We start from the raw sequence: 25,221 nt of genomic DNA, 5'->3' as shown, positions 1-25,221 counted from the left end.
ACCGTCGCCATCTTGGTGTGATCCTGACCATCGCCGTTCAGGCCCTGGGGAGGCGTGGCCTATCCCAGCTGTCATTGGGTGAGAGGTGGGGCTCACCTTAGTAGGTGGGCAGGCTGTGACAGGGCCGTCCTCTTCACCGCCACCAAGTCATTGAAGATTAGCAGGATACGTGCACATCACCTGTGTCACATGGCGCTGATGGCGAGTACCTGTCCGTCTCCCTCCTCAGGTGATGCTGCTGATCGACATCGAGCTGGCCTACATGAACACAAACCATGAGGACTTCATCGGCTTCGCAAAGTAAGACCCTTAAACCGACTTCCTGTCAGACTCACCTGTATCCCTGATACACAGGTACATGTGTCCCAGGTACAGATGTGTCAGCTGTCTGATACACCACCTGAGCTGTGTGAACACTCACCTGGAGTGTGTGTGTGTGTGTGTGTGTGTCAGCGCTCAGCAGAAAAGCAGTCAGATGAACAAGAAGAAGGCAGCAGGAAACCAGGTGAGTGTGTGCAGGTATCCTGGGAGAGGAGGAGCAACACGATGAAGTGATGGAGGAACCCATCTTTAACCTCTTTTTCTTTCTCTGTCTCTATTGCCTCTGTTGCCATGGCAACCAGGATGAGATCATGGTGAGTGTGAGTGTTCTTGTGTTAGTGATGGGATTTCCAGCTCTTTTTAGAGAACTGACTCTTTCGGCTCGGCTCACTAAAAAGAGCTCACTCTTTCGGCTCCCAACCGGCTCTTCAGGTTGTTTTGTTGCTTTAATTAATTTATTATTAACAACAATATACAATTATGCACAAAAGGAATTACTAATGTAAAAAAAAACGTGGTTTTATTTATATATGTTTATATATAAATATATACGGTGGCCCCTAAAGACAAAGCACTTACAAATTCCAAAACACATTTCTAGCGTTAACTGAACTTCCAAAACAGAGCTACCTAGATCACTTAAATTACACAATTGAAAGCATATGTGTATTGTTTGTGTATTTATACACAAGCACTCATATATATTCAAATAATTCAAAAAAATGTTCATTTACCTGTTACTGCCACACACCAAATCCAGTCGTTGGTACTTCCTGGCTTCAACACAGCGCTTAGCATCCTGGAGCACTTCTGTTGTGTTTTGTACGTGTTTTGGAGTTTGTACGTGTTTTGGAGTTTTTACGTACTTCGGGATTTGTATGTGCTTTGTCTCTAGCGGTCACCGTAAATATACTTTTATTTATTCACTCCACATAAAATGTAATAAATAAATCATATAATACAAAAAACCAACTACTTACATTTCAACTTTTAACCAGTGTTGGGTAAGTTACTTTATATTAGTAACTTAGTTACATTACTAGTTACTTCTCTAAAAAAGTAACTCAGTTACTTCATGTTACTCGTTACTTTCAAAGTAACTAGTTACTAGGGAAAGTAACTTTGGTTTTACTCAGAATTCTCTTGTTAATGTGTTGCTTCCATAACTGGATACCCAGCCAGACTGCCAGTCTTCTATCTTGCTTACTTGCCACAAGTGCACTGTGCCACCTACCAATAGAAAGGAAAAAATAATGTGCACATTTCCACGAGAGAAATCCCACGCCTGGACCGTCGTTGACCGCCGCCATGATTCTAGCCTGCATTTTACATCCAACACAAAAACTGCAGTCGTGGTGCTTTTGATTGTACTCAGAACTTGGAAATTCTGCCTTCTGAATAGGAAGATGTAGGTAACACCAGACTGCAGATGAGCTGCATACAGAGCTGGACCAGGACAAAAAAATCGTCCCAGGCATTTTGACTAGAGACCGGCCCACCATTATAGGAAAAATCATAAAGCCTTTGAATGAAAACAAACACTGTTGTGACAGTGATGTACACTGTTCTGATGGTATATATGTATCAATCTATCAATTGTTTGTTGTAAGACTCGGATAATTATTTTTTTTAAAAGCGAGACATTTTAAATGAGAATAATAAAGAAAAGTATTTCCTTGTCCCCCCCTTTCCCTGTTAATGCCCTACCTGGCCCCCTGGCAACACTTTGCTAGACCCGCCCCTGCACAGTTACCAGCTGTCAGCTACTCAGAAAAGGATCCTGGTGTTATTTGTCTCTCAGAAACAGTTCATAACTTCCCTTCAACTCATTTATGTCACCTAAAAGGTAAACCTGTTTCTCCATCACCTGTTCAGCTGTGATGATTCAGTAAGGACATCTCCTGGTTTCATCTGCATGTTTCCCTCTCACCAGATAACCAAACCGATATCATGACCAGCAGCTTTACAGCTGTGGCTCCAGCAAACATCAGCTGATACTAGCAATTAATATTAAATAAATTCTAACAACAGCTGATCAAGCTTAAACGTGCTGCTGTTGTTCAGCGCAACATCCGCTGGTTTCCTCTTTCTGGCGCAAAGTGAGCGATAAATAAACAAGAGAGAAAAGCCGATCAGCTGATCATTGATCAGTTTCGTTATTGAAGTAGAAACGGGAGAGGAGAGAATGAGAGAAGAAGAGGCAGCTGTGCAGCTTCAGCTTTGTGTGTTTTTCATTGTAGCTGAAGTCCGGGACAAACTGTGTTCCTTTTCACCTCAATACGAAACGCGTAATATTTTCTCTGAATACCAGACGATTCTGTTTTTTAGGGGACGGTTGGCAACTCTAATAATTAACCGTATGAACAAAATAAAGTTCAACATCAGTAACATAGCACCCACCCAGCTGTATAGAAACTCCGTCATGCTAGCTAGCACGCAGTACGAAAATGTCAGCATACCGAAAATAAACTCCACCTAAACTTGGTTTATATCTGACTCCGATAGACTGCAGGTCATAACTTCTTACCTGAAGTTCAGTTCACCTGACATGCGGACCGGCGGCCGCTTCGGGTCTCTCCTCTTGCCTCCCTTTTCCTTCATCCACCTGCTGGCTTCCACCACTTGCTAATGTTATTGAATCTGTGGAAGCTCCGCAATATCCACCACACGAAGTAACGAGTAACGAGCCTATTTAAATCCCAGTAACGAGTAACGCGTTCCTGGTTTTGGCATAATAACTAGTTACCATGCTCGTTACCACAATAATAACGTAGTTACTGTAACGCATTACTTAATAACGCGTTAGTCCCAACACTGCTTTTAACTATTTAAATTTTCAGCTTTTTCCTTTTAAACAAATTTCAAGTGAAACAACACAAAACACTGCAAACCACGACACAATTAAATATAAATTAAAATATGCAAAACAAAAAGAAAATGCACATTCTCTGTCATATTGGCCTGCATGAATCAACTTTCTGAATCCTTTATCATCCAAAACTGAAAATAGTTGTGGATGATTACTATACCTTTCTAATGTGACGTTGTTGTCCCTGGCTCTCTTTCTCTCTCTTTCCCTCCCGCTCTGTTCCTGTGCTACTGCGACTGTAACTACCGCCCCTCCCCCCTCTGCCCAGCGCAAAGCACAAGGCTCGCGTGCGGAGTGAAGCGGGAAAAAAGTGCGAGAGAGAGAGAGAGGGTGAGAGAAAGAAAGAAAGAAACAAAAAAAAAAAACACGGCTCCCAATAAGGTGCCGGCTCGCGTCGTTCACTTAAAAGAGACGGTTCTAAGAGCCGTTTCGTTCGCGACCGACACATCACTATCTTGTGTAGCTCATGTAATGGGGAGGGTGCAGGTGCACCTTTGTTGGCACTGGTTTACTGGAAACACGAAACAGGTGTTAACCTGGTGTCACTGACCTGTGATATGCAGGTTTAAAGCGACCTTTGACCTTTGATCTGGATTTGAATTTTGATGAAAAAATAAAGAGCTACGTCCCTCCTCCTGAGGGGGTTCGTGATGTTGGTCCAGGTGTTATTTGATCTGTACCTGATACCAAACGTCCAGGTTTCTGCAGCGACTGCAGCCCAACGTCAGATGTTCAGGCAGTCTGCGATTAGTGACATCATCACCAGTCACATGTTTTACTGATACTGTGCGCAGGTGATCCGTAAAGGCTGGCTTACCATCAACAACATCGGCATCATGAAGGGCGGAGCCAAAGAGTACTGGTTCGTCCTGACTGCTGAGACGCTGTCCTGGTACAAAGATGATGAGGTAACACACTGGCACAGAAACCTGCACAAACGCACACGCATGTTCACACCTGCACCCGTGCAGGGCTGTGTAGCAGAGCATGATGTTTTTATGTACCAGCTGGTTTTGCTTGTGTGCAGAGCTTTGCCGGTGAGCCGTGCCATTATACATGAGACGTGCTTTCAAAACTGTCACAATCTGCAGTACAAACCCCGGCTGGACGAGTCATTTAAACAGACCTAATTACACCTCACAGTCTGCAGGAGGAATTCAATTCAATTCAATTCAATTCAATTCAAGTATTTATTGTCATTGTCAAGAACAATGAAATTGTGTTTGGAGCTTCTACAACAAATAATAATAAATACTAAATTCCCCTTAGACCCAAGTGTGACTATTTAACCCAGTGTGACTTCAGTGCAATGAGACGATCCTTAGCAAAAACATGAGAATATGACAGGTAATGTTCATGGGACATTCAAACAAAGACCTGAGAAATATGACAAAGTGCAACAGTGCAACCCGTTCAATTATTGTACTGTGAGATATGATAAATGTCTATATTTCATACCAGTTCACAGCTATTAATAAGTTGGATATGGTTATTGTCCGTGAGAGGGGGGGCAGAGAGGGGGGGGTGGGGGTGGGGGGGGCGAGTTCAGGAGCCTCACAGCCTGTGGATACAGGCTGTTGGCCAATCTGGACGTTCTGGCCTGTATGGACCTGTACCTTCTCCCTGAGGGCAGCAGGTGAAAAAGGTGGTGCGCAGGGTGATGTTGGTCCCGCAGGATACTGTGCACCCTCCTCAGACAGCGAGTGGGGAAGATGTTGCTAATCTCTGGCAGAATCGTTCCAATAATTCTGCCAGCTTCTTTCACCACCCGCTGGAGTGCTTGCTGGTCGGCCTTGGTGCAGCTGGGGAACCACACTAGAAATCCGTACGTCAGAACGCTGCTGATGGCACAGTTGTAGAAGTTCAACATCAGAGGTCTGGGAATGTGTGCGCTCCGCAGTCTCCTCAGGTAGTAGAGGCGCTGTTGGGCCTTCCGTACAGTTGAGGTGATGTGGTTGCCCCAGGACAAGTCCTCAGTCACAGTTACCCCCAAGAATTTAAAACTGCTCACCCTCTCCACCGCCTCACTGCCAATGAAGAGAGGCAGGTGGTTGTTGTGACCTTTCCTCCGGAAATCTACAATAATCTCCTTGGTCTTTTTGGTGTTTAAGACCAAGTTATTGTCGCGGCACCATGACTCTAGTTGTTGCACCTCTGTCCTGTAGTTTGTCTCATCGTTGTTGGATATGAGTCCGAGCACTGTGGTGTCGTCGGCAAATTTAACAATGAGATTGGACGCGCAGGAGGAAATACAGTCATGAGTGAAGAGAGTGTATAGCAGAGGGCTCAGAACACACCCCTGAGGGGCACCGGTGTTGACCACAAGGGTGGAAGAGGTGTTCTTACCCACTCTGACGCTCTGTCTACGGTTAGTGAGGAAGTCCACAATCCAGTTGCACAGGGAGGAGTTGAGTCCCAGTTGATGGAGTTTGGGACGGAGTTTGTATGGCCGGATGGTATTAAAAGCCGAGCTGTAGTCTACAAAGAGGAGCCGTGCATAGGTGTTCTTGTGCTCCAGGTGCTCCAGTAGTGTATGCAGCACTGTGGCGATCGCGTCCTCAGTTGACCGGTTCTCCCTGTATGCAAACTGGTGCGGGTCCAGAGATGGTGGAAGGGCAGCTCTGATGTGTTTAATGACCAATCTCTCCAGGCATTTGGCGGGAATGGGGGTGAGTGCCACAGGTCTGAAATCGTTCAGACATGTGACATTTGACTGTTTGGGGATGGGAACGATGGTTGCTGCTTTAAAACAGGATGGTACCAGTGAACAGGACAGCGAGGTGTTATATATAGAGGTGAAGACGTCCGCCAGGTCCGCAGCACAGTCTTTTAGCACCCGGCCCAGCACTCCATCTGGTCCGGCCGCCTTCCTGGTGTTAATGCCGCGGAACACACGCCTCAGCTCATGAGTGCTCAGGACTGGAGCAGGGTCGGTTGAGGGGAGTGGGGACAGGACAGGGTCGGTGTTATCCCTATCAAAACGGGCATAAAAGAGGTTTAGGTCCTCAGCCAGAGTAGGACTGTCGGCTGAGGGTGGTGGTGTTCTCCTCTTGTAGTCCGTGATAGCCCTGATGCCCTCCCAGACCTGTCTTGGGTTTGTGATGTTCTCAAACCTGGCCTCGATGCGCCTCCTGTGCTGCTGCTTAGCAGTCTTGATGCCTCTTCTCAGGTTAGCCCTGGCAGCACTATATGCCTCCAGGTCCCCGGAATGGAAAGCGTTGTTCCTCGTTCGGATAAGTTGTTGAACTCCGTGTGTCATCCAGAGTGGAAACCGTAACAAACACACACATGTAAACACATTGTTGCTCATTTCCATCAGCAGGTTTTTTAATACCAAAGGAAGGTGTCACATGGATCCAGCACAAACATTTTATTTCTATTTAAAGTTAAATCTAGTTAAATAAAGGTTTACTGAGAGGGCAGAAGCCTAAAAGGCTTTATGCTATTTATCTCACTGCTTTCATTGTGCCTCCTACAGGAGAAAGAGAAGAAGTACATGCTGCCTGTAGACAACCTGAAACTGAAGGACATTGAGAAGAGCTTCATGTCCAGCAAACACATCTTCGCCCTGTTCAACACTGAGCACAGGTCAGTGTGTCCAGCTCCTACGGTAACGTTTAACAAAGAGTTCATTTCCATCCGAGTGTGATGTGCTGTGATTGAACCGAGAACGAAAGCGTGCGGTTAAAAATCTGAAGGTCAGCGAAGATGGAAACTAAACGCAGCGGCGTTTGGACACACAGTGATGTGCCAGCTGCAGTGGCTCGAAACACATCAGCACAGATGTTTCAGGTGAAGGAGGATGAGCGTTAAACTGTTCTCAGTCAAAGTTCATCTTTAGGCTCTCTGATGGCGTAGACAAACGCCATCACGTGACAGGAAGTAGACATAGAAAATGGAGACATGTTTTTCAGGAGCAGATGAGATATGTGTGTGTAGTTTGACTGTGCGCCCTGGTTCTGATGATGATCCTGTGATTTATGTCTGATCATAAATGAAACTGTGATGATGTAGGAACGTGTACAAGGACTACCGTCAGCTGGAGCTGGCAAGCGAGTCTCAGGAAGAGGTCGACGGCTGGAAGGCGTCTTTCCTACGTGCTGGAGTGTACCCTGAACGCAGCGTGGTACGCACCAATTTTTACTGTTATAACAATATTATTACTGATGTTATTACTTATTACTGCAGTACAATTACATGTAAATACTTTATTCTGTCCTCTCCACACCCTCCATCAGGATAAAGAGAAGGTGAGTCTCCCATAGTGCATTTCAGGTGGAGGTGGTGTGTGTGTGTGTGTTTAACGGTCAGCGTGTGCAGGTGGAGGTCGAGGAGTCGAGCGGCGACGGGCAGATCCACAGTCTGGACCCTCAGCTGGAGCGGCAGGTGGAGATAGTCAGGAACCTGGTGGACTCGTACCTTGCCATTATCCACCGTACCATCAGGGACCTGATCCCCAAGACCATCATGCACCTGATGGTCAACAATGTACGACACACACACACACACAAGGCAACACAGGAAGTGATGTTGTGTCAAGTGAGTCACATGACCTCCTCTCTGCTCCTCAGACGAAGGAGTTCATCCACGCTGACCTGCTGGCTCAGCTGTACTCTTGTGGAGACCAGAACACCCTGATGGAGGAGTCCCAGGAACAGGTGAGGCAGCAGGCGGACAGGTGGAGGTGGGAGGGGCTTGGGTTTTAAGCCAATCAGACTCAGACTCTGCTTCTTCCTGCTCTCGTCCAGGCTCAGCACCGTGATGAGATGCTCAGGATGTACCACGCGCTGCGCGAGGGCCTCAGCATCATCGGTGACATCAGCACCTCCACCATCACCACAGCGATGCCTCCGCCTGTTGACGACTCGTGGCTGCAGGTGACGGGGATGCCGCCGGGACGAAGGTATGCCGCTAACAGATGGGCCGTGCTGCGTAACAGACCGTGGGTGGCCTCACTGACACTGGGCTGGTCTCTGCAGGTCCCCCATGTCCAGTCCGACCCCCCAACGCCGGGCCCCTCCTGGCCCTCCTCGTCCAGGTGGTCGTGCCGCCCCGGGTCCCCCCTCCCGTCCGGCGGTGTCACCTGATCCTGGACCCCCACCCTCTATCCCCTCACGGCCCAACAGAGCGCCACCACCTGGAGTTCCCAGGTAACGCCCCTCCTAATCCGTGTTTATAACAGGAAACCTGAGGTCACAGAGGTCAGGTGATCAGCAGCACGGTCACAAGCTCCCAGCGTGTGCTGAGTTCAAATGCAGTCAGGACAGGTGAGTTTCTGGAGGCAGACTGTACATAAAAGATGAAAGGAGCCTGTGATGTCACATGGTCTCTCACAGTAAGGTCACAGCAGCAGTGTTATTGGTCATGTCATTAAAAAAGCTCCAGCAGCACGCACACGGTCCACAGGTCCAGTTCAAAGACATGAGCTGAGGTGAAGCCCAGCAGACAGCCATCAGCTGCAGCTTCATCATCCACCTGTCAGTCAAAGAGGCCACGCCCCTAATAATGCAAAATTATTATTGTATGATCTACTGGACAATATAATCGCCTTGAGGCGACTGCTGTTGTGATTTGGCCCTATATACAGTAGCCTGCAAAAGTATTCGGCCCCCTTGAACTTTTCCACATTTTGTCACATTACAGCCACAAACATGAATCAATTTTATTGGAATTCCAGGTGAAAGACCAATACAAAGTGGTGTACACGTGAGAAGTGGAACGAAAATCATACATGATTCCAAACATTTTTTACAAATAAATAACTGAAAAGTGGGGTGTGTGCTGGCTGCAAGTAAAAAGGCACTGACTAAAAGATGGATGACACAGGATCCACCAACATTAAACAGCTGGATTGATGTAACTTTTGAAATTTACAAGATGGAAAAGATTACTTTTTTAGTGAATCTTCAGTATGAGAAATTTGTAAAACACTGGGGAAAATGGCTCCGCTATGCGAGTCCTATAAGGCCAGATATCGCTGATGTTCATCATTGAAGGAATGGTTGGGTGAATTTTTGTTTGTTTATGTTGTTTGTTTTTAATACTAACATGTACTAGTGCTATGTCACCATCTGCTACTGAAAGTGTTGGCTTTTCAGTTGCCCCCTCTCTGGATGTATATAGTTACATACTATATCTGTCTGTATGTATGTTTCTTTGTCTGTATGTTTTGTTTTGTTTTTCTCTTCTTTTTCTTTTTCATACTTATGTGAAGAAAAAGAACTTGAAGTGATGGCGGTCATCCAGACTACTGTATATATGAGTCTAAGAACAAAGGAAGCCATCAAATACTGTACATCTCATTTTATTTTTTGCATAACTTCAATAAACACTTGAATTAAAAAAAAAAAGAAAAGTGGGGTTTGCGTAATTATTCAGCCCCCTCAGTCAATATTTTGTAGAACCACCTTTTGCTGCAATTACAGCTGCCATGTGGGGGACACAGCAAACATGTGGAAGAAGGTGCTCTGGTCAGATGAGACCAAAATGGAACTTTTTGGCCAAAATGCAAAACGCTATGTGTGGCGGAAAACTAACACTGCACATCACTCTGAACACACCATCCCCACTGTCACATATGGTGGAGGCAGCATCATGCTCTGGGGGTGCTTCTCTTCAGCAGGGACAGGGAAGCTGGTCAGAGTTGATGGGAAGATGGATGGAGCCAAATACAGGGCAATCTTGGAAGAAAACCTCTTGGAGTCTGCAAAAGACTTGAGACTGGGGCAGAGGTTCACCTTCCAGCAGGACAACCACCCTAAACATAAAGCCAGGGCAACAATGGAATGGTTTAAAACAAAACATATCCATGTGTTAGAATGGCCCAGTCAAAGTCCAGATCTAAATCCAATCCAGAATCTGTGGCAAGATCTGAAAACTGCTGTTCACAAACGCTGTCCATCTAATCTGACTGAGCTGGAGCTGTTTTGCAAAGAAGAATGGGCAAGGATTTCAGTCTGTAGATGTGCAAAGCTGGTAGAGACATACCCTAAAAGACTGGCAGCTGGAATTGCAGCAAAAGGTGGTTCTACAAAGTATTGACTCAGGGGGCTGAATAATTACGCACACCCCACTTTGCAGTTATTTATTTGTAAAAAATGTTTGGAATCATGTATGATTTTCGTTCCATTTCTCACGTGTACACCACTTTGTATTGATCTTTCACCTGGAATTCCAATAACATTGATTCATGTTTGTGGCTGTAATGTGACAAAATGTGGAAAAGTTCAAGGGGGCCAAATACTTTTGCAAGCCACTGTAAATAAAATTGAATTGAATTGAATTGAAACTTTAATCCAGTCGCGTAATAACACATCCTCCAATAAATGATCCACAGACACGTGTTTGTTTCTGTCGTAAAGTTTTACATGGAAGTCTATGGGACTGACTCACTGCTGCCTCTGCTGGACTGTGGAGGAACCGCAGGTGTTGGTTGATGGGTGTGTGTGACAGTGTAAGAAGGTCTCGGTGTGCAGTGTAAAGGAGCATCAAACAGATGTCTGTATCCTGGAATGCTGTTTCTAAACTGTAACATGAACATCCAGATGTTTCCAGGGATTCTCATTAATGTGTGCAGCTGGCTTCAGCAGACAGAGCTACAGTAAAAGACATCAATTGTTAAAAAGAGCATTACCTGTGAAAGTGTTTGAACCTGAAGCAGAGAATTTGTGTTTGTGTGTCTAACTGGACCTGGATGATGTTTTATCAAAACCTAGCTGAGAGCAAGTTTCTTCTTCGTTGGTACTGTAGAACAAAAAGCAGCGATCAACAAACAACCTGCACAGACATGAAAAAGAAAGACTCTCTCTTTCTTTCCTCAGACTCTCCATCCTCACCCTCATCTGTGTGTCTGTTAGCCTAGCACGAGGTCTGCGCACCTGCCCACTCCCACACATCCCACGGAGCCATATCTGTCTGTCCTCCTGTCTTTCTGTCCGTTTGTCTCTTGTGTTTGTGTGATCCTGTTCTAACAGTACCTTTCAGAGGTGTTTGACAGTTTCTTATGATTTTCTATGTTTTTGCATAAATTTTATGTAAAAAAGGAAAATAACACAACTAAACACATACTACAATAAGTGCCAGGACTCCACAGTCTATTCACACCTACCGGCCAGTGGACACTCTGTCAATGATGATCTGTGTATGTTTGACAACTACTCTTACAAGAATGTTTGATATGAAAGGAAGGTTGGAGATTGGCCTATAATTAGCTAAGACAGTTGGGTCTAGAGATGCTTTTTAAGTAAAGGTTTAACTACAGTCACCTTGAAGGCCTGTGGTACATAGCCGATTATTAGAGATAGGTTGATCATATTTAAGATTAATCATGAAGATTAACTATTTCTCCAGGCTAAATAATGATCTTCTAAATTTGTGTCACGCTATTTCCTCTCCAGCTTACGAGTTATCTGCTTTAGGCTACGTGTTTGAGAATTATACCACGGAGTCAGGTACTTCGGATTTGAGGCCTTAGTTTTCACAGGAGCTACAGTATCCAGAGTCGTATGTAGTGAGGAGGTAAAATTATTAACAAGATAATCGACCTCTGTTGGAGTAGCGTTCAGGTAGCTGCTCTGCTCTATGTTGGTACAGGGCATTGAAGATGATAACAGTGGGTGGATTATACAGGGAGTGCAGAATTATTAGGCAAGTTATATTTTTGAGGAATAATTTTATTATTGAACAACAGCCATGTTCTCAATGAACCCAAAAAACTCATTAATATCAAAGCTGAATGTTGTTGGAAGTAGTTTTTAGTTTGTTTTTAGTTTTAGCTATTTTAGGGGGATATCTGTATGTGCAGGTGACTATTACTGTGCATAATTATTAGGCAACTTAACAAAAAACAAATATATACCCATTTCAATTATTTATTTTTACCATCCATCCATCTTCATCCGCTTTATCCGAGGCCGGGTCGCGGGGGCAGCAGCCTAAGCAGAGAAGCCCAGACCTCCCTCTCCCCAGCCACCTCCTCCAGCTTATCCGGGGGAACACCAAGGCGTTCCCAGGCCAGCCGAGAGATATAATCTCTCCAGCGTGTCCTGGGTCTGCCCCGGGGCCTCCTCCCGGTGGGACATGCCCGGAACACCTCACCCAGGAGGCGCCCAGGAGGCATCCTTGTCAGATGCCCGAACCACCTCAACTGGCTCCTTTCGATGTGGAGGAGCAGCGGCTCTACTCTGAGCCCCTCCCGGATGGCCGAACTTCTCACCCTATCTCTAAGGGAGAGGCCAGCCACCCTTCGGAGGAAGCTCATTTCTGCCGCTTGTATCCGCGATCTCGTTCTTTCGGTCACTACCCACAGCTCGTGGCCATAGGTGAGGGTAGGGACGTAGATCGACCGTTAAATTGAGAGCTTCGCTTTTACACTCAGCTCCCTCTTCACCACGACGGACCGGTGCAGCGTCCGCATCACTGCAGCCGCAGCACCAATCCGTTTGTCGATCTCCGGCTCCCTTCTCCCATCACTCGCGAACAAGACCCCGAGATACTTGAACTCCTCCACTTGGGGCAGGAACTCATCCCCGACCCGGAGTGAGCACTCCACCCTTTTCCGGCTGAGAACCATGGCCTCAGATTTGGAGGTGCTGATCCTCATTCCCGCTGCTTCACACTTGGCTGCGAACCGCTCCAGTGCGAGCTGGAGGCCTTCACCTGATGAAGCCAACAGAACCACATCATCCGCAAAAAGCAGAGATGAGATTCTGAGGCCACCGAAGTGAAAGCCCTCCACCACTTGGCTGCGCCTAGAAATCCTGTCCATAAAAATTATGAACAGAACCGGTGACAAAGGGCAGCCCTGGCGGAGCCCATCACCCACCGGGAACGAGTCCGACTTATTGCCGGCAATGCGAACCAAACTCTTGCAACGGTTGTATAGGGATCGAATGGCCCGTAGCAATGGGCCAGACACCCCATACTCCCGCAACACCTCCCACAGGACACCCCGAGGGACACGGTCGAATGCCTTCTCCAAGTCCACAAAACACATGTAGACTGGTTGGGCAAACTCCCATGCACCCTCAAGTATCCTTGAGAGGATAAAGAGCTGGTCCAGTGTTCCGCGACCAGGACGAAAACCGCATTGTTCCTCCTGTATCCAAGGTTCGACTAACGGACGAACTCTCCTTTCCAGCACCCTGGCATAGACTTTCCCAGGGAGGCTGAGGAGTGTGATCCCCCTGTAGTTGGAACACACCCTCCGGTCTCCCTTCTTAAAGATGGGGACCACCACCCCGGTCTGCCAGTCCAGGGGTACTGCCCCATTTATGCCCCTATTTATTTTTACCAGTGAAACCAATATAACATCTCCACATTCACAAATATACATTTCTGACATTCAAAAACAAAACAAAAACAAATCAGCGACCAATATAGCCACCTTTCTTTGCAAGGACACTCAAAAGCCTGCCATCCATGGATTCTGTCAGTGTTTTGATGTGTTCACCATCAACATTGTGTGCAGCAGCAACCACAGCCTCCCAGACACTGTTCAGAGAGGTGTACTGTTTTCCCTCCTTGTAAATCTCACATTTGATGATGGACCACAGGTTCTCAATGGGGTTCAGATCAGGTGAACAAGGAGGCCATGTCATTAGTTTTTCTTCTTTTATACCCTATCTTGCCAGCCACGCTGTGGAGTACTTGGACCCGTGTGATGGAGCATTGTCCTGCATGAAAATCATGTTTTTCTTGAAGGATGCAGACTTCTTCCTGTACCACTGCTTGAAGAAGGTGTCTTCCAGAAACTGGCAGTAGGACTGGGAGTTGAGCTTGACTCCATCCTCAACCCGAAAAGGCCCCACAAGCTCATCTTTGATGATACCAGCCCAAACCAGTACTCCACCTCCACCTTGCTGGCGTCTGAGTTGGACTGGAGCTCTCTGCCCTTTACCAATCCAGCCACGGGCCCATCCATCTGGCCCATCAAGACTCACTCTCATTTCATCAGTCCATAAAACCTTAGAAAAATCAGTCTTGAGATATTTCTTGGCCCAGTCTTGACGTTTCAGCTTGTGTGTCTTGTTCAGTGGTGGTCGTCTTTCAGCCTTTCTTACCTTGGCCATGTCTCTGAGTATTGCACACCTTGTGCTTTTGGGCACTCCAGTGATGTTGCAGCTCTGAAATATGGCATCTTGGCAGCTGCACGCTTGACTTTTCTCAGTTCATGGGCAGTTATTTTGCGCCTTGGTTTTTCCACACGCTTCTTGCGACCCTGTTGACTATTTTGAATGAAACGCTTGATTATTTGATGATCACGCTTCAGAAGCTTTGCAATTTTAAGACTGCTGCATCCCTCTGCAAGATATCTCACTATTTTTGACTTGTCTGAGCCTGTCAAGTCCTTCTTTTGACCCATTTTGCCAAAGGAAAGGAAGTTGCCTAATAATTATGCACACCTGATATAGGGTGTCGATGTCATTAGACCACACCCCTTCTCATTACAGAGATGCACATCACCTAATATGCTTAATTGGTAGTAGGCTTTCGAGTCTATACAGCTTGGAGTAAGACAACATGCATGAAGAGGATGATGTGGACAAAATACTCATTTGCCTAATAATTCTGCACTCCCTGTATTCTTAAACTTAGTTACAGCACTTTCAGAAAGACATCTACTGTGATAAAGTCTACTCTCCACTGCTGTGTAATCAATTATTGTAAATGTAAATGTTATCAGGAAATGATCAGACAGCAGAGGGTTTTCAGGAAACACTGTTAAATGTTCAGTTTCTATGCCATATGTTAAAACAAGATCTAGAGTGTTATTAAAGTGGTGGGTGGGTTCTTTTACAGTTTGAGAGAAGCCAATTGAGTTTAATAACAGATTAAATGCCAAGTTGAGGCCGTCATTTTTAGCATCTACATGGATGTTAAAATCACCCACAATAATTATTTTATCTGAGCTGAGCACTAAATCAGATAAAAAGTCTGAGAAATCAGAGAGAAACTCTGTGTAAGGCCCAGGTGGACGATAGATGATAACAAGTAAGACTGGTTTCTGAGTTTTACAGCTGGGGTGGACGAGGCTAAGCATCAGGCTTTCAAATGAATTAAAAGTCTGTCTGGGTTTTTGGTTGACTGATAGGCTGGTGTGAAAAATTGCTGCCACTCCGCCCCCTCAGCCTTTGTTTCGAGGTTTCTGGTAGTTAGAATGACTCGGGGCTGTTGATTCACTGTTTAGTGAATGAGTGGTAGTCTGATACTTTCAGCACTGTTTGGTTCTATGTTTGGACTTTTAGAAAATTTGATCAAATTTATGCAGAAATGTTGAAACGTACTCACAAACCTTCAGTGATTGGCAGGAAGCTCTCAGCGTCAGAGCAGGTAGCTCCGCCTCCCTCATGTTGACCATATTTGGTTATTCTTTCAGAATCTCTATCAGTGACCAGTGAGGAGTTCACCAATGGTACGTCAGATGTCTGTGTGATGTCACTGTTTCCACCCTGTGTGTTTGTCTCATCGCCCAATCAATCTGTTGCGGTCACTGTGTGATACCGCCCATTTTCCTAGCATCAGTGTGACTACCGGCTCCATCGGCCCGTGACTGACCGTTTGTCTCTCTGTCTGTCTGTCTCCAGTCGGAGGGCTCCTGCATCTCCATCCCGATCATCCAGACCAGCCTCTGACTCCGCCCTCTGACAGTCACACACACAAGCATACGAAACACGTGACCCGTGTGAAACGGCCGTTCCATCAGTGCTCCATATGTGGTTTCACAGCATGGACACTTTACTCAGATTTCCCTTTGGTTACATGCTGCACCAGACCAGCTCTGACTGGTTCAAACCTCAGACTTATTCCAGCCTGCTTAAACTGGTTCTAACTGGTTCTAATTCCAGCTTGATATTGATGGATGGGTTACTGGTACCAGCAGGATAATCCGAGCGGGTCCTGATGGTTTTTGTTTTAAACTCGGCTTCAGTGGTTCACATTAGTTCTAACTCAGCCATATTTGAATGGACTGCTTTCCAAACCTGCTCCTTGTTTGGGTCCATCTACTGGTTTCACTGGTTCCTGCCAGTTGTTCCGATATACCAGTACCAACTGGTTCTTGACAAATCAAGCCCTGATGTAGACCTGGCTGGTTCAGATTGGTTTGAACAGACTGGTTGCCCAACATGCTGGAACCAGCTGTTTTAACTAGTTCTGGTTGGCTCCGGTATGTTTCAGCGACTCGTTTCTTTACGTCTAACAAGTTTCTGCTGGTTCCAGTCTGTTGGATCTTCTAACTGGTTTAAATGTATAAGCTGCTCACCGAACGCCCAGCTTACTGATACCATCTGGTTCCATCAAGATCTACCGTGATCATGAGGATCACTGCTGGTTCTAACCAGTTCTGTTTGTACTCGTGTGACCTCTGACCCCTGTACCAGTTGGCCTTTCTCCTCATTTACTCTTCTCCTCTTTTGTTTTCTGTCATTTTTTTCCCAGTCGTCCCAGTAAAGGTAGCCCCGCCCACGGAGAGAGTCCCCAGTCTTCGATTGAGGGTTAAGCTGAACAGAGTGTGTGTTTGTGTCTCACTGAAGCTGTGTTACTGTGAACCTTCCTAGTAATAAACATATTGATTATTATCAGCACTTATTCTGACTGTATAGCAGCTGATCAGCAATACATTATGTGTAAATATGACGATCGGTCACGCCACAGACAGAAACACGTGACCTCAGCAGGTCTGTCAGTACTGTAGACGACTCTGGAGGAGACGAGGCGAGGAGGAGGTCTCTGCTCTGGATGTCCCAGCTGAGATCATCTTCATGTTCACTTGCTGTTCTGATCCATGGTGCCGTTTCTTTACAGTGTAAAGTTTACAGTTTTAACTTGTGTATTTATCTATTTATTGTATTATTTATTTTACTCTGCTGGAAGTCCACGTTTGTCTCTGCTGGCATCTGTCCTTCCACCTGTAGCTGCACTGAACATGTGACATGTGTGGACCACCATGCACCATCATCTTAGCACAAACATAGGCTGAAACCAGCTGTACACAGGCCTCGTGAATGGTCATGTAACTGGCTCAGTTTGTGCGTTTGTAACTGTCAAAGTTATGGACAGTACTGTATCCAGATGTTTCCAGAGATGGGCTGTGACCTCTCAGCTGGATCCAGGGACTCAATCAGTCTGTGCTCAGACTTTGTGAGCGGTTCAGCTAAGACGGTGTAACAGATGGACGTAGCTGCCGTGATGTTTTATGTTTGTGAATGCCGGTATGAAGCCATGAGATGAACTTCTCTCACCATTGCCATCTCAGTGTGTTGACGCATGTGTGACGATTGAGGGGTGGAGCCAAAAGGCCCGATGAGTTTTTCTGAAACATGCAACGATCAAAATGTTTGGAATTGACTCATCTGTTATAGGTTCGAACTGAGACGAGCAGTAGGGACCAAAAACTCACAAGGAAGTGTTTACGGAGGTCACGGCCAGGGTGGTTTTTCAGAGACTTCTGTGGGACTGGCAAGTCTACCGCAGCTACTGCCCCCTGGTGGTCATTACAAAGATTGCAGCTTTAAGGCGTCACGTTTCAGACCCAGAAGCTATGTCCATCTTTTATACCGCCTTTAAGGTGGGATAGTTAGCTGTGAGTTAGCTAGAATAAAGGTAGCTTAAGGTCAAATTTGATCCCTCCACAAATCAAATCCTGCTGATGCAGTTTCCTTTTAAGGTCAAATTCGGTCCAATGTCCTGAATCCTTCACATAGTAATCGGGCTGTTAGAGGTAGAGAGCCGTTATCACATCTACATCAGAGAGAGAAAAGACTGAAAAGCAGCACAGTGCTCGCTGAGCTCACCCACCTTCAGCTAACCATCCCGCCTTACCTCTGATCTGCATCTGTTCCACAAATGTTTGTCCAGTGTAGCTATTGCATGGACCACCAAGCTACCAGCTGGTTCCAAATGGATCATTGTGGTTCCTCCTTCCCTTTCCTGGTTCCGGCTGGTTCTACCTCTTCATCTAACGCCAGCAGGGTTGAGATGTTTTTTGTTCTTCCTCATTTCCTCATTGGTTTACGGTGAGCATCCTCTGATGTGAAGATCAGAGGAAGCTATGACTGAAGCGATGAGGAGATAATGTTTGTGGAGGTGGCCCGGTTTCTCTGGAGGTGGGATTGGTTTTGTGCTGCTCATGTGAGCGAAGTGTCAAGTGATCGTGTTTCCTGTTTGGATGTACCAGCTGCTCTCCTCACTGTGTTGTGTTTGCTCTTCATGTTGTGGTGATTTTGTAGAGTTAATTAAGCCCCGAGCAGCGTTCAGCGCCGCCACCGCCACGGGGCATTAGCTGTGCCATGTCGTCGTTGTCTACATTAACGTCTGCATGCTTGCCGTATGAGTTTATTCATCAGTAAAGCGTTGCACTTCGCTCCGCAGCGGCACACTCCACGTACCTCGGCCCCTCCCACACCTGTGCTTGTGGATAGTTACATGTGTATGCTCTCAATATGAATCTATGTGCTGCGAATATGACGATATAGAAATGTACCATATATATGTGAGCAAAAAGCTAAACTATAAATGCAGCGGCCAACACTGTAGTGTGTGTGTGTGTCTGTGTAAGACAGAGAGAGTGTGTGTGTAGATCTGTTGTGCATTAGTGTCATGTGATCAGGGCCCAAAGAGATATGAATAAAGTTTGTGTGAATGAAGATGACTTTGACTCTTTATCACACACTCACCTCCTGACACCATCATCAGTCACATGACATGTCACATGACCTCATGATGAAACGTTCTGCTGAACGTTCACAGACTGAACATCCATCATTTCTAGCTCAACTCCAAGGGGTTGAGTGATGTCCTGCGTCCACCAGGACTGGGTCGTAGCTGTGACAGCCTGCAGGCAAAGGAGAACTCACTGAGACTCATTTCTACAAAAGAAACAAAACCAAAAAGTGAATAAAACACATGGAAGAATCCTTCATTACACTGAAGTATTTGCTCGTTTGCTGTCACACTCACATGAACATGAGTGGCCTCCCGTTCTTAATCCACAGGGTTTAATGTGTCGGCCCACCCTTTGCAGCTGTAACAGCTTCGGCTGTTTTGGGAAGTCTTTCCACAGGTTTAGGAGTGTTTATGGGAAGTTCTGATCAGGAACACATTTGTGAGGTTACACTGATGTTGGACGAACAGTCCTGCCTCACAGTCTCTGATTTACTCCAAAGGTGTTCTGTGGGGTTGAGGTCAGGACTCTGTGCAGGATAGTCAAGTTTTTCCACACCAAACTGGCTCATTCATGTCTTTATGGACCTGCTTTTTGCACTGGTGTGCAGCCGAGTTAGAACAGGAAGCTTCATCCCCAAACTGGTTACACAAAGTTGGCCATTGACTCTGCCAAACAGAGAAGTGTGATTGGTCACTCCAGAGAACATGTCTCCACTGCTCTAGAGTCCAGTGGTGGCATGCTCTACACCACTGCATCCAAAACATTGCATTGTACTTGGTGATGTAAGGCTTGATGCAGCTGCTCGGCCATGGAAACCCATTACATGAAGCTCTCTGCATGAAGAGGGCACGTGAAGTTTGGAGGTCTGTAGCTACTGACTCTGCAGAAAGTTGGTGACTTTTGTGCACTATGTGCCTCAGCATCTGCTGACCCTGCTCTCTGATTTTATGTGGCCTACCACTTCATGGCTGATTCACTGTTCATTCCCTGAGAGTAACCCAGGGGTGGGCAACTCCAGGCCTCAAGGGCCGGTGTGCTGCAGGTTTTTGATCTCACCCTGGGTCAACACACCTGAATCAATCGATTAGTTCATTACCAGGCCTCTGGAGAACTTCAAGACATGTTGAGGAGGCCATTTAGCCATTTAAATCAGCTGTGTTGGATCAAGGACCTGCAGGACACCGGTCCTTGAGGCCTGGAGTTGCCCACCCCTGGAGTAACCCATTCTCTCACAAGCGTTTGTAGAAGCTGTCTGCCTTAATACACCCGTGTCCATGGAAGTGACTGGAACACTGGAATGTAATGATTTGGATGGGTGAGTGAAAGTTTTCAGTCAGTGTCAGTTCGTCAATGTCAGTTAATCACATTTTTGAGGGGTCTAATTATGACCTATGAAAGTTGCGCATCCACAGTCTGTATCGCTGTATCTGAAATATAATTGGCTCAATTCAGACATTTAGTCATGTGGACTATCATTGTCTCCTGGTAAACCAGAAATTCAAAATGTTTAAATTTCCTCTACGGTCAACTACAGATCAATGAGGCTGTATCCCAATTCAGGGTCTGCAGCCTTAGAGTCCACAAGGGCCGCGTACTCAAAGACGGCTAAGGCCGGAGGTGAAATTGGAAGGTCTAGCCTCCGTCGTGCTGCCCAGGTTGCCCTGCAACCATGATACTAACCGCTGGAAATGTTTCATACAGCATCGTTTGAAAGAAATGAAGGAGAAAATATTTTGTTCATTTGTTTGTTTGTTTCCACTTGAGCTTTGTTTGATTTGTTTAGTATCTGAGGCTGAGACCACGGGACTGTAAAACATGATTGGGCTTCATTTCTGTACTGAACAGTCATTTTAAGATTAGTTGGTAAAAAAACAATTAGCTAATGTTGTTCATGAGACTAAAGTCATCTCACTTTGGTAATGTAAATAAATTATGGCCAACATTGAAGTTATTATATTAATCATTAGGATTTATTACAGCAGTGAACCTGAACTCTGTGTCAAATACTGAGCTTCAGTAAAGATTCAAGTTGCAGTTATTTATATTTCCTATCACCTTAAATCTTCACTCAAAGACAAGTATCTCTGACAGTGTATATACAGATGTATTATATATAAGAGACAAACATTGTTCTTCCAGTATGTTGGCATTACTAAATTTGGCTCAATGCTTACATATATGTGGAAAAAGAAAATGTACGAGCTGTGATAACTGTTTCTGATAAAATGAAGAGTAGACTGATATATGAAATATTCATTTATTGGGTGAGAAAAGCAGACCATGTCATAACTGCTTTAAGTCATACAGAATAGATATCAGAGCCATAAACAGGCTGACTTCTGCTAAATGGGTCAAACTGGGCAGAAAGTATACAAACACATAACATCCTTATAGAATATGATGTAACACTATAGCTCAACTTACCTCAGAATATATAAAGCATATAAACAATTACAGCAATATGATGCAACAAACACAGCAGTGCTACTAATCCAAAATACTCAAAGCTTCATAGAACTGAAACAAACATTTATTGTTAGCTCCATTCTGCTGCTGATACATACTTTAGGTTTCTGAATATTAAACTTGTTGCTGCCTTTCATAGTGTGTAACTTGAAGGCCCTGAGTACTTTCTCCCACACTGAAAACACTGGGATGATAACATTATTTGAACATTACCTAATAAGACTGATTCAGGACAGACAATTAGTTATGTTAAACTTTCCTAGCAGTCCTTCACAAACAGGGAACAGTCTGTCTATTCTCTCCATCTGTCAGCTGCTGCTGGCTCTTCCTCCTCCTCTTCCTCATACACTGCTGAGTTTGTCCTGGTGGATCATCAGGGGTGCAAAGCCTCACAGATGATGTGCAGCAGTGGGTCCCTCAGTCTGTCCTCACTCTGGACACTTGCAGTTGTCACACATGGAAATCAAATGTGTGATAAGCTGCAGGATTCAAACACAAGTGTAACTTATAAATACATGTTCATACTTTTATTCCACAATCAGAGAGAAAGAAACAGAGAGTGAGTGCAGGACAGACAGACAGGTGACAGTCTCAGGTGTATACACTGCTACAAAACAGCACAAGAGAAGGAGGATTTAGTGTTTGTGTTATTACGAGTGCTAAACAAGAAGAGTTCCCAGATGGTGCAGTGGACACATGTGTGACTCCTGTGATTAAAGCATCTTTCTTTCAGCTTAACGAGTGAACCGTCAGCTCGTTCAAACACACGTTAAAGTCCGTTTGGCTCGACACCACCGAACAGAGGCAGCAATATAACATAGCTAACATTAACAGTGCAGTGAATCCTGCTTGTGCCGTCATACTCAGGACTGCAAACCGAGCAGCATCACTGACTTTCAGCTTGTTGTGTTTGTGGATATATGACTGATTTAATTATCCATAAAATCATCACATTCTTTGTAAGATTAAGGTCGACTATATATATATATATAAAGTAGAGGCTTTAAAACCAAGTTAACGCTGCAAGTACAAACATCACTAATGTCACGTAACTTTGCCGACATGTGGCCAACAGTAATGTTTTAATGTTCTTTGTTATTTAACATTTGCACATAAATAAGTGACACAATATTCAGTACCAACTTTTAAGTGTTATCTTTGGCCGTTGTAACAGTCACAATGGTGTGGTGTCCCTTTTAGACACCCAAGTCGAGGGTTGATGGTGTCATCAGTTTGTGCCACTGCTCTCTCTCTCTGATTGTCTGGAGATGTGCTTGCACGCTAGCGCATGAGGAGAGACCCTTTTTTTTTTTTTTTTTTTTTTTTTTTTTTTTTTTTTTTATTTGCAACGCTTGGGTTGTATGAATGCTGGGCGTTATGTTATTGAGCCGCAGCCGTTCAGCCGGGCTTTTATATGGTTGTTGAAGAAGGCGTATTAAAGAACCACCGTGGATTACCGATACCAGCGTGGGTGTGTGTTCTTCCGACTAGCCTGCTAGGTGTTTTGCCGCCTCCTCTCAACCACGCAACACAACCCAACGTTACACCGTCCCGCTTCGGGCTTCTGTCGTTTCTTTTAGGCAAAATTATCCACACCCACCGCCGCGCTATGAAGTCTGGGATATGTTGGGCCATGAAGGATACACCGACCCGTCCTTCAGATTTGGGGAAATCAAGGACGGATTTGTTGGCCGCATTTTGAGCAGCCTTTGAATTGGGACAGCCTTCGTCGCATCGCTGTGACGTAGTCGGCCTTAAAATGCGACCTTTAAGGCTGCAGACCCTGAATTGGGAGCCTTAGTATTGGACAGATGGGGTGTACCACTATCAGAGGGGTGCAATGAGACAATCAGTGACTTTTCAACTTCATTGTTGTCACCTGGTCAGCTATAAAGAGATCATCAATCAGTACAGGACAGCCATGAATCAATGTCAGGTTTCGTCAACATTTTGTTAGTGACCATAATGAGGGTTCAGACGAAAGCTCAACATTATTTAATAACGTTGCTCTTTGATCCAATCCTTCAAGTGTTAGGGTTATCTTGCGGAGGTAAACAGACGACATGGAGCTCTTAGTTCTCACTCCTGCTTTATTCCTCTTCTCACATCAACTGAACACATCGCGCCACAGCAACACATTTCCTCAACACTGGGTGTGAGTGGAGCCCTCTAAAGCAGTTATGACATGGTCTGATTTTCTCAGCCAATAAAGGAATATTTAATATATCAGTCTATTCTTCATTTTATCAGACACAGTTATCACAACTCGTACATTTTCTTTTTCCACATATATGTAAGCATTGAACCAAATTTAGTAATGCCAACATATTAAAAGAACAATGTTTGTCTCTTATACAGTGGCTTGCAAAAGTATTCGGCCCCCTTGAACTTTTCCACATTTTGTCACATTACAGCCACAAACATAAATCCGTTTTATTGGAATTCCACGTGAAAGACCAATACAAAGTGGTGTACACGTGAGAAATGGAACGAAAATCATACATGGAGCCCTCCGCCACACATGCCCCCCCCCCCCCCCAAACACCCAGCAGAACTAGTCCAGGACCTGGGGTTTAAGTAAACGGCCAGAACGGATGAACTGGGGGTGGCGGAGAACAGACTGAGGGGAACCCAGCCCGGGAGCAAGGCTGGCACTGGCGGTCAGAAAAAGCTGCAGACAACTCGGGCTCTGTTGGTTGCGGGGTGCTCCTAAAGGAAAAAGCAGAATCCATGAGCCCGGTGGTAGGTGGGCAGCCACGGGGGGGGGGACCACCTGATCGTCTTGCAGAACATGCGCAGGCTTAAGTCTGTCAACAGAGACAACCTCCTGCTGACTTCCAAAGTCCAAAAGGAAATGTTTTTGGCCCGGTTTAATAACCCTGTACAGCCCGTCATATGGTGGGCACAATGGGGTCCTATGGGCATCGTGCCTGACGAAAAAAAAAAACAAGAAGAGTCCAACGAACTTAGAACAGAGACCCACAGACCTCTCAGAGGTTCGAATGAACTTAAAACACCTGAGTTTCCTAATGTGTTCTCAGCTTGTTATAATTCTAGACAAAGGGGAGTAGCAATTTTAATACATAAAAATATTAATTTCACAGTACTCGATACAGTTATAGATCCAGAGGGTAGATTCTTAATCATTAAACTATCTATACTTGATAAAAAGCTATGTATTGTAAGTGTATATGGTCCAAATGTTGATGATCCCTCATTCTTTCACGGTTTTTTCAGTGCACTCTCTGAACACTTAGATGGCACACTTGTTCTTGGAGGCGACCTCAACCTGGGACTAAATGAAGAAATGGATAGGCTCAATACAGCAGGAACTCAGCGTAACTGGCAGTCCACAAATATAATCAAACAGTATATGAGCGACTTTGGTCTTTGCGATGCATGGCGCTCCCTTCACCCCAACAGTAAGGAATATACTTTTTTCTCACATGTTCATCACTCCTACTCTCGTCTGGATTATTTTTTGGTCAGCAGCTCACTGCTGAGTGATATTTCAGACACTGAGATTCACCCTATAGCTGTCAGCGATCATGCTCCTGTATCTTTAACACTAATGCACAAGAATAATACTATGCCAAGTAAAAACTGGAGATTTAATACATCACTGCTTAAAGATGAAGACCTTATTTAATATTTAAAAAAAGAATGGACTCTATATTTAGACTATAATGACACTCCCGGAACATCAGCATCTGTTCTATGGGAAGCAGGGAAAGCTGTGATGAGAGGTAAAATAATTTCTTTCTCATCACATAAAAAGAAAGAAGAAAACAAAAATATTCAGGAATTAGAAAAAACCATCAAATCCCTAGAAGAAGCCTACGTGTCCCACCAAGATCAGGAAACATTGAACAAAATACGCAAAACAAAACTAGAATTAAAT

At 45.2% G+C, this 25,221-nt stretch overlaps 1 protein-coding gene across 3 annotated transcripts in view; it reads left to right on the top strand.

The window, feature by feature from the left end:
* LOC100712047 (dynamin-1) overlaps positions 1 to 18,834 on the top strand; it is a 63,581-nt gene extending 44,747 nt beyond the window's left edge. The window contains exons 12-24 of one of the 3 annotated variants that reach the window (XM_019347093.2): positions 230 to 300; positions 454 to 505; positions 624 to 635; positions 3,985 to 4,098; positions 6,669 to 6,778; positions 7,205 to 7,316; positions 7,429 to 7,440; positions 7,511 to 7,678; positions 7,762 to 7,848; positions 7,939 to 8,093; positions 8,170 to 8,340; positions 15,567 to 15,602; positions 15,775 to 18,834. In XM_019347093.2, the coding sequence (XP_019202638.1) occupies positions 230 to 300; positions 454 to 505; positions 624 to 635; positions 3,985 to 4,098; positions 6,669 to 6,778; positions 7,205 to 7,316; positions 7,429 to 7,440; positions 7,511 to 7,678; positions 7,762 to 7,848; positions 7,939 to 8,093; positions 8,170 to 8,340; positions 15,567 to 15,588 (1,086 nt within the window). In that variant the 3' untranslated portion in view covers positions 15,589 to 15,602; positions 15,775 to 18,834. The remainder of the gene's footprint in view (positions 1 to 229; positions 301 to 453; positions 506 to 623; positions 636 to 3,984; positions 4,099 to 6,668; positions 6,779 to 7,204; positions 7,317 to 7,428; positions 7,441 to 7,510; positions 7,679 to 7,761; positions 7,849 to 7,938; positions 8,094 to 8,169; positions 8,341 to 15,566; positions 15,603 to 15,774) is intronic. The other 2 variants (XM_019347092.2, XM_025911904.1) reach the window with 2 other exon arrangements.
* The last annotated feature ends 6,387 nt before the right edge of the window (positions 18,835 to 25,221 follow it).

Source organism: Oreochromis niloticus, linkage group LG12 (genome assembly GCF_001858045.2).
Source record: "Oreochromis niloticus isolate F11D_XX linkage group LG12, O_niloticus_UMD_NMBU, whole genome shotgun sequence".
Lineage (NCBI taxonomy): Eukaryota > Metazoa > Chordata > Actinopteri > Cichliformes > Cichlidae > Oreochromis > Oreochromis niloticus.
Note: the sequence above shows the minus strand (reverse complement) of the source record. Positions and strands in the feature narration are given on the sequence as shown.